Source organism: Rhododendron vialii, chromosome 8a, assembly GCF_030253575.1.
Source record: "Rhododendron vialii isolate Sample 1 chromosome 8a, ASM3025357v1".
Lineage (NCBI taxonomy): Eukaryota > Viridiplantae > Streptophyta > Magnoliopsida > Ericales > Ericaceae > Rhododendron > Rhododendron vialii.
The window spans coordinates 13,605,918-13,622,756 of record NC_080564.1 but is presented as its reverse complement, the minus strand read 5'-3'; the positions used below and the strand labels follow the sequence as shown (position 1 = coordinate 13,622,756).

At 38.5% G+C, this 16,839-nt stretch overlaps 2 protein-coding genes across 4 annotated transcripts; one reads left to right on the top strand and one right to left on the bottom strand.

Moving 5' to 3' along the window:
- Positions 1–805: 805 nt before the first annotated feature.
- LOC131297889 (uncharacterized) lies at positions 806–6,845 on the bottom strand. Of its 3 annotated transcripts, XM_058323081.1 has the most exons (9): positions 6,726–6,845; positions 6,495–6,566; positions 6,143–6,217; positions 5,433–5,516; positions 3,723–3,792; positions 3,551–3,642; positions 1,514–1,555; positions 1,360–1,440; positions 806–1,079 (listed from the first exon to the last, which is right to left on the bottom strand). In XM_058323081.1, the coding sequence occupies exons 1-9, from the start codon at positions 6,750–6,752 to the stop codon at positions 1,008–1,010; spliced, it is 615 nt and encodes a 204-aa protein (XP_058179064.1). In that variant the 5' UTR covers positions 6,753–6,845; the 3' UTR covers positions 806–1,007. The 3 variants fall into 3 exon arrangements, 1 of the variants encoding a protein (XP_058179064.1); XR_009190389.1 differs by lacking the exon at positions 3,551–3,642 and having other exon boundaries at positions 936–1,079; XR_009190388.1 differs by lacking the exon at positions 806–1,079 and having other exon boundaries at positions 1,357–1,440; positions 3,396–3,642.
- Positions 6,846–15,586: 8,741 nt separating this feature from the next.
- Positions 15,587–16,839, top strand: LOC131297888 (uncharacterized). Its single transcript, XM_058323080.1, has one exon. The coding sequence runs from the start codon at positions 15,666–15,668 to the stop codon at positions 16,509–16,511; it is 846 nt and encodes a 281-aa protein (XP_058179063.1). The 5' UTR covers positions 15,587–15,665; the 3' UTR covers positions 16,512–16,839.

Genomic DNA, 16,839 nt, shown 5'->3' with positions numbered 1-16,839 from the left:
TAAACATCAATTATGCTAAACATCAATTACTATGTTGTTTTCTTCCTCCTCCAATTCAACGCAAAGATCTCTGACAGATAACAGTTCAATTCACTCCTATACTATAACAATTTTTCTTCAAGTCCAGAGTCGGTTTTTCCACCCTTGTGAACCTTACCTCCCACGCGGAATGCAAACTAAGAAACAATGAGTAATATGAACTCTCACGTATTCAGATACTTTGCAACTGTAAACTTGAAGTCCAGTCCTCAAAAACCTTAAATAAACGACTTAGTCATCACGCCAAATATGAATCATGGCAGTACTAGAATCAGTTAGGCTGATGCACTCTCTCTCTTTTACACCAAATACATTCAAAACGTGTATTTCTTTCCTCCAATTTTCTCGATGACCAAACAGAGGTTTGTGGGGCTTTAACTGAATTCTCAAAGATGTTGAGTCAAAGGGGGTTCATGGGTCTATGGACCCGTATCCAACCCGCCTGTATCGAATCCATTCACTCTTGACCCAACTCTGTTCTGTTCTGTTTGTGACTTCTGTTCAGGTACTTTCTAAACTATTTCAATGAAAGATGTACTTCCTTTGCAAAACTATAAGAAACATTTCTTTGCAGAAGGGTAAATACTTAGACTGAGGCTAAATAACAGAGAATGGCTACAACCAAGTACCACAACATAAGATGAAATGCTAAGAAAAAAAGTAAAGACAGTAGGCTAAAAGATGAAGAGGCATGTCGCATTGTCAGTTCAATCCCACCAAGAGTTTGCAAGAACCAAGCACCAGATGCCCAAAGGAAGGATTGACAGACAGTAACGTCGTACTATATATAAGCACTTGTATTTGGAAAACACACTAACATAGATTCAGTGTGCTGCAGTAGATTAATAAGCTATTTGTCATGTAAACTTCACTACGCTACAAAACACATCACATAGCGTCCAATTTCACAAAAAAAAGTCTGTTGATGAAGTTTAACAAGATCCAAACATTAGCAGTACTAACAGCAGCTAAAGGGCTTCCTGAATAAGCTTTTCCGTCAAAGTTTTTGAAAGACCCATAACACAATCAACTGTCCCTACCTGCAGGAGGAAAAACAATAGATGCAGATGTCGGGTAAGGCAGAATGGTACTTGTAATCCACTCAAATAAGCTATACTTTTCCAGCCAATGCAGTCTTGATCAGAAAAAGAATTTGCCTCAATAAAATGTTCCGAATCATCTACATAACTGCTCATACAAATTGGAAGCCAAGACTATTTTCATTTCAGCCTATAGACTGGAAAGTAACAAGGACACGCTTCTAGACGGAAACATTGAAAAGAGCAGGAGTGGTGATTATGTTGGAGGGGGAGAGCTTACCACCGTGTCAACAAAAGGCAATGTCAGTGGATGTTCAAGCATCAAGCCTCCAGCAACATTGAGCATAACTCCCTCCTCGACCTGAGCATATCCAGCCACATAAAGCAGGTAAAAAAATATACGAAATGAAGTTTACATATTTATGAAACTGTACCAGGCTATCAATGACTTCATCTGGTATGTCATGGAAATAAACCTGCACAAAAGACAAATGACAATCAGTTTCCACAGGCTACCATAAAACTATCAAAGCCACGTGATCTAATAGGTATGTTTTGCCTAATTATTTCAAGTAATGCACAAGTCAATAAAAAAGTAGCTTAAGAACTGGGAGTATTATGGCTTCATTTCACGTAACAAGAATGCACTATCACATTATGGTCGATGGTCCAACATAAACAACTTTATGGAGAATGTCCATTATTGGGTAAACTACTTTGTGGAGATTATCCACTATAGTCAAGTCTCTATACGGCAATCATGTCAAGTGAACAGCTGTCTCCAAGGCAAAGTGACTGGTCTAAGTGACAAACAAAATAGAAAACTGATGATGCCAGTTAAATGTTGCAATGTTATTGATAGTCACAGCTCAAGATAGGAAAGTAACTCTAGATTACAGACTCTACGCTGTCTCCCTTTCAGCACCACAAATGAAGCATGATGTGCTGTTTATCGACAACCAGCCTCCTCTTTAGCGCTGGGAAACCAATGCATTTAAAGCAGTACCATCACTTTTTGTATCCTCTTCTTTGATGCAAGGGCATTAACATTTTTTTTTTCTGCAAAGGTATCTGAATTGCTATAGGCATGTCATGTCAAACACAAGGTTGCAACCTCGTATTGTCCCAGCCGGTATGGTCTGAGATGTACCATTTTGCCAGAGATCTGGTACAGTGAAGAGTCAGCTCCTTTCCGCTTAGAATACCAGCTTGCTCCGTCTGTTCCCTGCCATTCCGGTGATTTTTCGGATCCACTGGCCCTCCAAACCTTTCTGTCTCACATCATCAGACTTCTTCACCCATGACATCATCAAACTTTTCTCTCTTTCTACCTTTTTTCTGAGATCCTTATTACAAAGTTACAAACGTTGTTTCTTTTACTTTCTCTGGCATACATATAGCCTACTAGCTTACATGGCTACACCCGCTCTCTCATCACTTCTCTTGAATTACGAACCAATTACTTCATCATCATCATTATGTTTGATCGCAAAATATCATCATTATGACTCATCGTGGGGGAAAAAAAAACTACAACACATAGCCATCAAATATGGGGGTGGGGGGAGAATTGAAATGATTATTTTGTATGGTAATAAACAAATAACACTATTTTTAGTAGTAAATGATGTTTCATAACATTCATTTATGTTTATCAACCTGACCTTCACTTACAAATTATTTTTCTGTGATAAATCCGAAACAGTATGCTGAACACTCCAGTACCGGCACGTACAATTAATATTAAAAATGGGACACTCGCTGGTATGAGATTGAAAACCAATACTCCTTGGACACTCCTCAAAGTGTGTCTGACACTTACGATGTTGTATGACGGTTTTGCAATTGTTATGTGAATGAGAGCCTGATTAAGTTATCAATTATGTGGGTTTATTTAATTCATTCATTTTACAGAGTATTTTTCATTGCCTTCAAAAAAAATTGCTTACCATAGAAGAATACAAATCTCCAACGTATCTTGGTCATGTTGTGTCATGCATATTGTAAATCAATACATCAGTATGTCTGTGTAATGCTTATGTTGTGTCGCATGTTCATGTCTATGCTAATTAGTTTCTTTCTTTCCTCCTGAATGATGAGAGTCCTTATCATTTGTCTAACAGACAAATGGTAAGGACTCTGCAAATCTGACTATGAAGAAAAAGATCAAGGAGATAGGGCGACAATGTATAACCTAACCACACAAAGCGAGCCCTAAGTCTCAATGAATTGAGCTTTTGACAGTTCATGAATGACAAGAAATCGGTAGAAGTATAATTGGATGGCCTAAGGCCTTATGATTGGCATGTATGAAACCTTATGATTGGCATAAATGAAGCCACAAAGCCTCCAATAAGTAAGAATGCTGGAGATAAAAGATAGTCTTCAACTTTCCAATTTACAAGATGCTGATTTGAGCTTCAGCCATGTCGATAACATCGTTCCTGAAGAATACAGATTGGAAACAATACCTCTGCCCTGTCCCATTCTCCCTTTCTGGTACCTGTAACAAGGTTAGTTACTAGTACAGATCCCACCACTGTAACATGACCACCAGAATAGTCTGCAAACATATGAGAATGTGATCACAGGTATCCACCTCAAGGCAATGGAGACAGTTAAAAGAAAAGTCTATTAGAAAACCTTTAATAAATTGGCGCGCTTCTTCCTTGCTTGATGGTTTTTCTCTGATCACCCCTTCATATACGACCACCTCAAATCAATTAGGTGCAGAAGTAAGATGTAACCTCTAACAAGCTCATTTCCAACCAAGGGAGAATATAAACATAGGAACAGACAAACAGTCTTTTTTCTCTTTGCGTATAACAAGAATAAGTATTTAGGATAAATCTAGAAGAAATGCAATAAAACGCTCTCACTAACTAATCCGTACTAACGACTAAAACAACAAAGATTCCACCAAGATTTTGGCGCAGAAAAAAATAGATTACTTAGCGGGAATGCCATCAAACTGTTGTTTTTCTTCTCCTTTTTCCCACTTTCTTTCTTCTTCTTTTTTCCATTGAAAAAGATCTAGATAATATTTATTCTCGCATTAAGTTTTCTAGTTTAGTATCACCTGACTATGTTGCATGGACTCGGATATGAGTGTTTGGTGCAGGTACATGTCTAAGTGCCAGTTCATAATATGTTACATGGACACGGGAAATTTAATTTCATAGGTTCACAAAAAAATGGTGTTTTAGAAGGTTCCATATAGCATTCGATGCATGATATGAGTCTTTTCCAGACTTGGGTGTGAATCTGATAGGCATCGGTCCTTATATTGATTTGCACTTTGGTGGAGAAAGTCAAATGTATGTTGTCTAATGCCGGGCTTTGCAAGGCGTTCTGGGGCAAGGCTGTCAAATATGCCAGTCATCTTGTCAACCCTTACCATCAGTAGCAATCAGAGAGAAGTCTCCGATGGAGATTTGGTTTGGAAAACTTGCTGCCGTTACATTCACTATGTTCTTGGCCAATCCAATACAAAAAATTCTTGTTGATAACCACCCAAGGCTTAGAACAAGACGTGGAGTGTATAGTCCAGTATTTTGGTCCTTAAAACTGGGCTGCACTGGGATTTCTGACCTTGGCAATTAGTTAGATGTGTAGTAACAAAACAGCTTTAGGGCAAATTCGAATATATTACTAAGATTCTTTTTAGTTGTACCAAATCACCAAATTTCTACAGTTCATACTTCAATGCGTAAGGTTTAAATCATAAATTGACTAATGATCTGCTGGCTTGAGTTATTAAAGGAAAAAAAAAAAGGTCCTCGTCACTTTTTATATCCTTCTATATTTCTACTAAGTGGCAGTGTTCATGCTGTATGGGTAGCCATCAATTATATTGAGTCAAGATGATTAGACTGTAACATAAGTAACCTAGCGCTAAATTCAATTCAAAGAAAAGGAAATGAAAGTAGAATTTGTTCGGATCCTCTCGCATGTCCAATCTTTTTTTCTTATAGCGTATATTTACTCCATCGTGGTTCTCTTTTCTTCGGATTGCATTTCTTTTATCCCATTTTATGTAAATATGTGTTAAAATAGGATTCCCTTTCTTTCATTGGAACTTTTGTGTGTTCTGCCTACTGAGAGCCAACTTCTACACTTGCATCTGGATCTTCCTAGACAAGAATCCGAGTGGGTTCATATTGTTCACGAAAGCCTCTTCAATGGTCCGCCCACTGAATTAGAATCAAGATTTAAGTAGTTTCTTAATATAGAGTTATCATCATCTACTCGTGAGATGATCATTTCTCCCTACCAAACCCTTTCTTTTGGACGAGAAGATGATGATAAACAACAACACAAGAAAACAAAAGAGATGATGAAATGAAAACATACTGTGTCGGCAGTAATCAACAGTGTAGAGTAAGCATCATCCTCCACTTGACTTGTAATTTTGAGCTTTGATATGATGGCATCTGCCTAAGAAACTTAAGAGCCTCCATCAAACTCATTCCTCATAAACATATAGGAGGGTCATAGGATAGGACCAAAAGGAGCTGACGCACTTAGGGTGAGTTCACGCTACATTTTTTGTCTTGAGACTAATGCCAAAATACCTTTTGTTTCCACTAAAAATACAATTGTCCATTTATTTAAGGGAAATGAGTTGTCTTGAATAGTAGGTATTTTTTGACTAAATAATGAAAATACAGTTTCGTCAATCGCATAACTAACCCTTATTTTCGAAAAATATAGGCATGACAGGATAGGAACTAACCCTAGTAGTAATTTGAAACCACCCACATGATTAAACCCTAATAAGTTCATAAAGATAATACTTCCTCTGTACCAAATTGCTCACCCCTTCTTGGAGACCGTGCGCCAAAAAGAATGTATTAACATGATTTTTTCCCCAAAATTTTTTACACCATTTTAAAGATTTTTTTCAAAAACAAATCTCATAAGTACATTATCTTTTGTGTGCACGGTTTCCTAAAAAGGGCGAGCAATTTGTGACGGGGGAGTAGCAGGAAATTCACCTTTTAGCAGAATGAGAGATAACAAGAAACAGAAAAAATAAAATTCGGGTTCAATGGGTACTGTACCTTTGCCTCAGCTAGAGCCATTACCAATTCTTCTGGTTTTTCCCTTCTGATGCTTTTCTCATCGATGTCTGCAGTCTAAAACACACCACCAAATTAATCTTCTAAGTCCCTTTACCAAGAATGAGGATTTTTTTTTTTTTGGATAAGCAGAATGAGGCATTGTTTGGATGTAGGAGTTGTGGAGAGACAAGAAACAGTAGATATATTTTTCTCCACACATAGCAAAAGACAATGAACAAGACTCTTGTTTTTATTTTTTCCTTTTCCAATCACAAATTCTCCCCACAAACTCAATGCCGAAAGACATTGACAACATCGCGTAACAGCAAGAGTATATGGCTTGGGAAAATACCAGGATTTCGAACTTGTACCCCATCTCGGCTAGAATTTGTCGACGAGCCATTGAAGATGAACCCAGTATTATCTTTCATTAATCATTCCGTAACACAAGATTAGCAACATTAAATCAAGCCATGACGAGAGAGTTTCATCCAACTAATTAATACTATATATATATATATATATATATATATATCAGAAAGGAAACCAATTAGGCCAATGTAGCTTCAAAGCTGCACCAAACCTTAAATGACGAGTTCTTTGCGGCCATCTCTCTCTCTCTCTGTGAGAGACTCAAGAAGATAGCTTAAGAGATAAGTTGTGCCTGCCTCCAATGACTTTGGTTGTGGTGTCGGTTTTTTTTCAAATTATGATCTGGTTCCGTCTTCAATATAATTTTTAAATTGCTAATATCTTTTAATCTATAATATCTTTAAAGATTTTAAAAATTTTGTACTGTGTAATAGAACTAATTGAGATCTATCATCTAAGATCTATATTGCACATAAAATTTATTGTAAATTGAAAGATATTAACAATTTTAAAATTTGTATTGGAGACCAAACCGGACCATCAATTTGGAATTATCTTTGTTCTAAAAAGATTGTTGGGCCGGCCAAACGAAAATTTAAAATAATGCTTGTTTTTTTTTGAAAATTTTTTAACCTTTTGCCAAAAGTTAATAAATATCAATAAGCTTTTTAATTTAAAGAACTGAATAATTTGTAATAAAAATATTGTCACAAAATTCTCATTTTGCAAATTAAACAATCTTTTTGAGACAGATGTAACAACTGACGTTTTAAAAGCATTTCCAATGGGGTCTCCAAAATTAGCTCACAAACTCAATTCTAACCCAACCTCAAGCTCAATGCTGGTAAAATCAAACTGGAGGAGGAGGAGGAGGAGGAGGAGGAGGAGGAGGAGAGAGAGAGAGAGAGAGAGAGAGAGAGAGAGAGAGAGAGAGAACCGTGGAGGAGGAGGAGGAGGAGGAGGAGAGAGAGAGAGAACCGTGGCAAATGAGCTACAAAAACCTCGCCACACTAAGCGAGGCACTGTAGCTCTTAAGCAAAATGGCGAGATTGGAGCAAGTCTGCTGGGAATGGGATTTTAGGGTTTCACCTTAGGGAAGAAGCAAAACGGAAGCATATGACGGACTACTTTATCCGAAATTAAGAAGGATTGTGTTGGACTTTTGGGGTGCTCTTCCATACAAAAAATGACAGTTGCAATATGTATACTTGCTTATGGATCATCGTCGCATATTGGGACGAGAATCTAAAAATGAAAGAGAGTGTTGCAATCAAGAACTTGAATCGCTTTTGTGTTGCTATTATTGCGTTATAGTATAAGGGGCTATCTTTGCTCACCTCACAAATGTGATATTGCACGTCTACTTCAAGGAGTGGCAAAAAGAGGTTTCCTAGGCATGCTTGAGCAAAAAGATATTGACTTTATTTTGTCAAAAAATATAGTAATTAAAAAGTCACGGTAAGTAAAATAACACGACAATATTTTTTTTATATAAAATTGAAATATAAAATATTAAAAATTTGAATGATACGTTACATGGATTTCTTTCGTAAAAAATAAATAAAAACCAAGACAAATTTTTTTTTTTTGGGAGTTGATGAGTTTGGAATATACAAGTGCATTTACCTTGAAAAACATATAGAAAACAAAAAGAAAAAGATATATGAAGCAAAAAGTAATAATATTACCTTTATAAAAAAATTCTCCGTAACTATTATTACAATATAAGACGTATTGGTAATTACCTAAAGTTGATAAAAAATAAGTAACTAAATTTATTTTAACATTAAAATCCAATTTGAAGAAAAATAACAAGAAGGCTTAATTGTTTTATTCATATAATATTTCAGAGCCTTTTAGTCATTTACTACGAAACTTAACTAAACATATTGGGAGAATCTAAGATACGGAAATCCTATGTGTACCGACCAAAAGTGTAGGGAAACCGTACCGACCGCCGCGCGCGGCCGTCTCCATATACATATATACACGAAAAATAGGGTGTCTAGATCAAGCACCCTACACACATCGGATGCCGTTTATTCCCGCGTTGGGCCCCTCGGTTTTTTTTTTATAAATTTTTGGACGGCGGCTCGGATCGGCCGTCCGGTGGCCGGAGACGGCTGCGCGCGGCCGTCGGTAGGTTGGTGTCGGTGCAAATAGCACGACATCTAGATAATAGGAGTAGTTTGTAAAACAAGAGAGGTCAGTGTATTAGAATTTCATGGGAGATTCCTGCATTTGTCAGAAAACATTTCATGGGAGATTCCTGCATTTGTCAGAAAACCTCAGGAGTGGTAAGTGAAATTTACCCAATTTTCTTATTTCCATGCTTATCCTCGATTGCGGTATCACTTAGGAAATTTACGAAATGGGAGAATCTAGACAATATAATTTGTATGGAGATTAATTTGGTAATAGATCCACTATAGAAATTTCATAAGCCCATAAGTCCACCTATTAGTTTCGTAAGCCCACAAGCTAGTGTATCTTATGAAAGTACCTAAATCTTAAGGTACCCTATGAAAGTGTTTAAAACCCTAAACTCTATAAAAGTGTTTAAACCACTAAAATCCTCTAATAGAAAAGTGCATCATAAAACTTTATGAAAGTGCCTATATCCTAGAGTACCTTACTCTACCTATAACACCTTACCCTATAATAAGAAAGTGCACCATAAAATTCCATGAAAGTGTCTAAATCCTAGATTACCCTACTAGCTATGAACTTTTTAGATTGGACTTGACACCTTACAAAACTAATAGATGGATTTGTGAGCTTATAAAATTTACATAATAGACCTAAGACCAATTTTATTTTATTTTATTTTATAATTTTGTAAAGTAAAATGGGCCAGTGTAATTATTAAAACCTCATGGGAGATTCCTGGAATTGTCAGAAACCTCAGGGGTGGTCTTACCCAATTTTCTTAATTCCATGCTTAAATCCTGGATTGCCGCACCGCTTAGCTAAATACTCTGTTTAGGCTTTTAGATAAGTTTGGCTTCGGCCTCAAGCCATGCTATTTTCTGAAGCCTTTTCTTGCGAAACAAGCTGAATCCGAAGCACCAAACACAATATATATACACACACAGACAGAGAAACCCACAACTGCAACAACTATCAAATCACAATTTCCTTCCAGCTCTCCGTTCGCCTTCGCCCTAATCTTCCTCTGCCTGTTTCGGTCCCCAAGGGTAAGCTTCTTCGCCGTCTTCTACAACACCGACTCTTTAATTTCCTTCTCTCAATTTCTTTTGCTTCTAACGCGGACCAAATTTCTTGGCAGTCTTGGCAGCGATGGAGATCCAAAAACAAACTGGTTCTGAAGCAAAGCAATCGTCGCCCGAACCCACTTCAACTCTCGTGACTCCTTGTCGAAGGAATAAGTCTGCTGAAGCTGGCCTTGTGACCAACTTGAGGGATAGCTTTCACGAGTTCATCAATACTCCCATGGCTGATCACAAGGTTTGCTGGAAAAACACCATGAAAACCAACTTTGACAAGGTAATTAATGTTTCTGATCACCTTACGTTGTAGTAGTAATGAAGATTTTATTTTCTGTTGGGCTTGATGGTAGTAGTGTTTATCGTTCACTCACTTAGTAAGGAAATTTTTGGTATTCATAGAACTGCATGTTAGGCTAAGTATAATTTATTAATGTAGGAGTAGGGCAATTTTGATGTCTCTCACACTAAGGGAAAATCAATGAATAGTATTCAATCACTTGGGAAAAATTACAGCTAGGGTTTATATGGGGGCAGGTACGTAGCATATTGGCCGTTATGTACCAAGTTTTTGGCCTCTCAGATATGCTACGTTCGTTACGATGAATATGAATATTTTATATTTGTGTTGAGACTGATGGTAGTGTTTATCATTCATGTTGCGGACTCACTTGTAAGGATATTTTTGGTACTCATAGGATGGTTAGGCTGAGTTATTTATTGCAGCAATAGGGCAATTTTGATGTATCTCTCACAGAGGGAAAATCGATAAATAGAGTATCACTAGTGAAAAAATTGCAGCAACCGTGGATTTAGCCCTGTTTTTCGGTAGCAGCGGCTACGTAGCGTATTGTCCCTTGTGTGTGGACCTTTTGGCCTTGATACCTATTTTTTATCGATCGTCCGGACCAGCATATATATGCACGCGCACCAGGCCTTTCTGGTAAGATTACACGCCGGTATACCCAAAATTCGCATCCATATCAACCCGATTAAAGCTACCTATCTGTTCGCGTCCGGTTATTGTTTGATTCGGCTGATCGGCTGATAGTTGACTGCTACGGCAGCTTTAAGTGTTCTAGTACTAAATATATTTGTAAGAGATTAATGGCCCGTAAACACGATTCCCACTACTTATCAATCGATACTCCTGTCACTGTTACACCCCTACCTTTAATATTACGCGGGCTGCTATGCTATTTAAAATCTCGATGTAGCCCCGTGGACTCAATTCCAAAGGGCTTTTGTTAGTTCCTGACCGCTAATTGATTTTGTTTTGCTATGAAACAGATGATGGCAGTGTTGCCTTCAAGAAATTCCAGCCCCAAAGAAGGTGAAAGTTCAATGCCCGCACAAGCTTCTGTGGAGAACTAGAAGCTTCGAAGAAATTTTGGGAGTGCAATTACCTTTTATGTTGATAGATTTAAAGCTTTTTAAGTATTTGGCTCATTGGATAATGTCAATTTCCACTTTGGGTATTCAAGTCGTAGAGCTAAGTTGAATTTACCATTTATCCGTTTAGCAAGCATAGGGTGTGTGTGATAAAACCGGTATGGAATTCTGATTTGACTGATTGGTTTTCGGAACCACTTTTTTTGCCTTTTAATTTCCAGAATATGTGCAGACTACTTGTTAATCCGTTAGTGCTATGATCTTGGGTAGTTTGGTTGGTATCAGAGATGCTAGTTTCCTTTGTTTTATGACATTTTCTTCTTTGCATAGATATGCATGTGCGGCTGTAGATGGTTGTTTGGATGCCATGTTTAGAACATGTTAGCCTTGTGTTGAGTAGGAAGTGGCTGTCTTGTGGTTGAAATTGCATCTCCTCCATTGTTGTTCAGGTGTTTTCCATGATTGGATATGGTACAAAATGCATGATTCAAAATTGTGCATTATATTGATTCCGATCATCTTGTATTTCTTTGTTTTAAGTTTGCAACTCAAAACCTCTATCACTTGATGTGGATGTCAGCCTATGAAAGTTTGGCAGTTCAAACCACTTTCTTGAACAATATGCGTATGTGTGGTGATGTACAGTCTGTAGTTTCTGCAAATCAAATTGCAAGAAATATTATACTCCCTGTGTTTCTAAGATTTTCTTTTGATTGGCGAAAGTTTTAGTATTGTTAGAATAGTTAGATTAGCACCTCGTAAGGAGTTGAAGTGTTGAACTCTTGACCTCCTTTCTCCTGACACCTAAGTGCACCTTTGATGCCTTTGGGCCAAAAGCCCCTTGGCTTGTTGCTGAAGATTATTAATCATATGTTTAGGAGCTAAAGTATGAAGTGGTACACTTATTGGTGCGCGCATGCACACACACACGCAACCAAATTAGAGGAAACAGTTTCCGCTTTCGCAATTGGATATTCTTCATCAGCCGAGTTTAGAAAGTTAAGCATGAATGGGCAATTACTGAACAAAAGTTAGCTAACAGAAGCCCTAGAGTATCGAAGGTTAAATTCTATGCTTAGAAAGTTAAGCATGAATGGGCAATTACTGAACAAAAGTTAGCTAACAGAAGCCCTAGAGTATTGAAGGTTAAATTCTATATCTGTTTATCAACCTTCATTTGAGCTCTAGGTTCTTCCTGCATATGAAATAAGGAACAGTCTTAGCAAGCGGGAGCCTCTTTTTTTGTTTAAAGGATGTTTGCAGCATAATATCAGTCTATTTGAGGGTTGAATCAGGTTAAACACAGGAAAACAAAGGAGGGAATACTTGTAAAGCTAGTTTACTCTGTATGTCGTGTGTTGCCATTCAGAAAGTGCTTCTCCAGCCATCTTATGACACAAGGTATACTACATTATCAAAATCAAATGATCTATCTGTTCACTGAGAAAGGCAGATCTTTACAAGAGAAAAAAAGTCAAGCCATGCAGGGGATCCGCCTAAAAAGAAGCTGGAGACAGGACAAGACTTAGAGCATTGCTTTGTCCATCTAGCTATGCTAAGATAGGATTGTAAGTTACCTATGTTATTCCCAGCAATTATTGGTTTCTTCATTGCTCCATCCGTTGCTTCTGCAATTTGGAAACGGAACTTTGCCCGACTCCATGAGTCCGATGTCATGTCACCTAAGAGGATCTCATAGTTCTTTACCTGCACTAGAGTTTTGCATTGGATATGTTACGCAATCGATCTGGGCATCCTCGTCATATGTGGCAAGAGAGTTTTCAAAGAAATTGTTTTGCTTGGTGGCCATAGTAGAGCTGTGGCTGCCGGACAGAGCAGGTATGGTTCTAGCTGCAAAAGCAAGTGTAGGGTTCTGAACATGAAAATGTTGGGATCGAAGTTTTTTATTCTAGAATTTACAACAGGTACTTAGGATTGTTAGACAGTATTCATTGTGTAAAGTGAAATCCCAACCGAAAGAGTCGAGGGAAATCTCAACAGAGTGTGAAAGAGGAGGATGGTTAGGAAAGAGAGGTTCTGTGGGATGAAGGAGGTGTGAAGTTGGTTTGCAAGTCGGCAAACTGAAACTGCAAAACTGCAGGTTGTCACTAAAAATCTGATGAACCGTCCAAATGAAATTGGACTAGCGAAATTTTGGTCAGGTTTTTACTAGTTTCAGTCTATTCGCTTTGAAATGCTAACTAAATAAATTTTCGATTGGTTTCGGTTCATTGGATTTGTACAACGAATAAAATGAAACGGGCCGATTCGTTGATTTAACTTAACATCTAGTATAGGAATAGATTTGACTCTCTCCCCTTTTATACACTTACGTGATTAGTTGATTACCAAGGGATGAAATTTCTCCTCAACTTATTAGAGTTCTTTTTCCCGATCATATAGAATACAGTAATAATTTTGGTACTGTACCTGTATTGAACTTTAAAAATCAAACAGATCACATTGAATCGAACCGAATCGCTCAATACAAAATTATTCAGGTCGATTGATTATAATTGTCGATCGCCTTCGGTTCATAAAGTTACAGACACCACTGTAATTGATTCAGTGCAAAATTACTCTAAAATGCCGACAAAATCAAACCATTTATATCCCTTTTTTTTTAATGGCAAAGAAAATTGTATTAACCACAGTAAAGTTACAAGTAGTAAGTTACAGTGATTAAAAGGATAGAATGACTAGGCATCATATATAACAAACAAAACGCATCCCAATCGACAATCAATCCGTCTGCTAATTCTATGCCGCTAACTACCCTAAGAGCCAACCATAATAAGCGAAACAACATGCACAAACCACTTGAAATTGACAATCATCGAAAAAACCCGCCTTAAAAAACAGCCCCAAACGCCACTCCACCCCGCCCTACCGCCCACCCACCATCGCCAAGCGACGCCACCCGACGGAAACTTTGCACCAACAAAACCGGAAACAACCCGCCAAGATGGATCAAGTCGGATGACACCGAGGTAAGGATCCTATCCAATTCTTGAAAGGGGAGTGGAGAGTTCTCTTCGAGGCATTTTGTGGATCCCTTTTTTTTTTTTTGGAAAAGCCATTTTGTGGATCCTTATCAGACCTATTTCAATGATCGATAATATCAAATACAACTGGTATAAGAATTGATATGTATTTATGGAGCACACTTGTGTTAAAAAATAAGATTTGGAACACTGTCTCAGAACTCATTTTTCAGACCACAAATGTATTTTGAAAAATAAAGATGACGATATTCCATAAACAAGGATTTTTAATGTGTTTGATGTTTTTTGACGAATTTAAAGGTGAACAATTTTGATGATTGAAGTGGGCTGTAGGCGACCAGGGCTATAGCCAAAGTGGTCGTGAGGGGCACTTAAGTACCAAGAGGTGAGGTCTCAGGTTTGAGTTGATGGAGCAATATCGATTTGTCGTAGTAAAAAAAAAAAAAAAGTAGGCCAAAGCCAACAAGCTTGTAGTCTAATGGCACTTCCACACCTCTCCCATATGAAAGGTGAGTATTTGATTCTCGTCAAGAGCGTGATTGCTTGGTGTGATAGTTGATACCCTTTGGGCTTGCCCCACCCGTATGCTGCTTAGCGGTATCCCTTCCTCATCCCCTTAGAAGTAGGTTAGACATCTGTCGTGTGACAAAAAAGAAAAGAAAGAAGTAGGCTGAAAATATCTCACAAATATCTTGAATGGTGTATTGATATCGACTACGAATTATTACTAATGTAGTTTTTCTAATTTGTTTGACAACAAATTAGATTATTTTGGATTTCAGTTTATATACAGTTATTTTGCTCACTTAAGCTGAAAAAAATACACATTTTATGAAAAAACACACTTACTTCAAGAGTATCTTTATAGAATTATTAAGGTCAACTAGGCATTTAATTGATAACTAGCTATTTTATAACTTATTGAACTTACCCCGTTCCAGAACACTTTTTAAAAAAAAAATAAAATACTTATTTCACATTTTTAAACTCAAAAAATAATGTAAATGAAAAATAATTTTGCAAATAATTTTGCATCTTTCAAAAGATATCAATGAGATCTTTCAAATAAGATCCATATTGCATATTTTTAGATTTCAATAAGTCCATTATTTTTGAACTCGAAATTATCTTCTTAAAAAATAAGTACTTAAAAATGAGTGCTGAAAGACAGTTTAAACATTTGTTCTAATTTATAAAAAGTTTCACCAAACATTTTTAAAATATGATATACAATACCATTTTTACATGAATTAAAGTAGTTATGAACAATTTTTAGGGAGGCCAAAGCACTGAATAATCTTCCACGCCATTTACTTTACTACAGTACTTTTCCAGTTTTCCTCATCCGCTGCCTTGTCCGCGTGTGGAGTGTAAGTTGCCGCCAAAACGACGTCGTTTTGTGAGGATGTAGATTTGCCCACCGGTGGGATCCCCTTTTATCTCCTCCTCCACTACAATTACGAGCAAGCCCTAGACCAACTACTCAGAAAACCCTCGTCGGGCGGCTACTGTACTGTACTGTAATCAATGGCCACTCAAGATAACGACGAGGACGACGACGACATCGACATAGACATTAACCCCTTCACAATGCTCCTCCTAACCGACCAACCACAACCCAACCCCCACGACGACGACGATCCCAATCCCAACCTCAACAACAACTCACCAATCGAAAAACACTACTCACCAAATCAACAGCACCAGTTCCACTACCTCCCTTCTCTCTACTCCACGGTAGTCATCCGCCAGCTCCCTTCCGAAGGCCTTTCCTTCCAGCTCTGGCCCGCCGCCACCTCCCTCTTCTCCCTCCTCGACCTCCACCGCTCCCACCCCTCCACCAGCCCCCTCTCCCCCTCTCTCTCCTCCCCATCCCCCCGCCGCCGCCTCCGCATCCTCGAGCTCGGCTCCGGCACCGGCCTCGTCGGAATCACGGCAGCCCTGACCCTCTCCGCCGACGTCACCGTCACGGACCTCCCCCACGTGCTCCCGAACCTCGAGTTCAACGCCCGAGCCAACTCTGACGTATTAGCCCGTCACGGGGGGAGCGTCGAGGTGGCGGCGCTGTCTTGGGGCGAGGTGGAGCAGATGGAGGGGTTGATTGGGCGGGAGTACGATCTGGTGTTGGGGTCGGATGTGGTGTATCACGATCACCTGTACGATCCTCTGCTTCGCACGCTGGGTTTTTTCTTGGTGAGGGGGCCGAGAAGGACGGTGTTTGTGATGGCGCATTTGAGGAGGTGGAAGAAGGAGGCTGTGTTCTTCAAGAGGGCTAGGAAGATGTTTGATGTTGAGGTGATACATAGAGATGGTCCGTCCCATGGGTCTAGGGTTGGTGTGGTTGTGTATTGTTTTTCACCTAAAAAACCATAGCACCATCACTGTGATTAATGCTGGTACTAACTGCTAAAAGTTGTTTGTAGTATTTCTGTACGGGTGCAATTTCAGCCGCAAGAATGTCTTGGCACAAGTTGTTTGTAGTATTTCTGTTCAGGTGCAATTTCAGCTGCAAGAATGTCTTGGCACGAGTTGTTTGTAGTATTTCTGTTCAGGTGCAATTTCAGCCCCAAGAATGTCTGGGCACAATTGGTTTTGGATGTTAGTGAATGTGGGTAGTTCGATAATGTCATACCTGAATGTGTCTTGTTACCTTTTTCAAGAAGGAACTGAGGTATGCTTTTTAGTATGTGAATTTTACTTA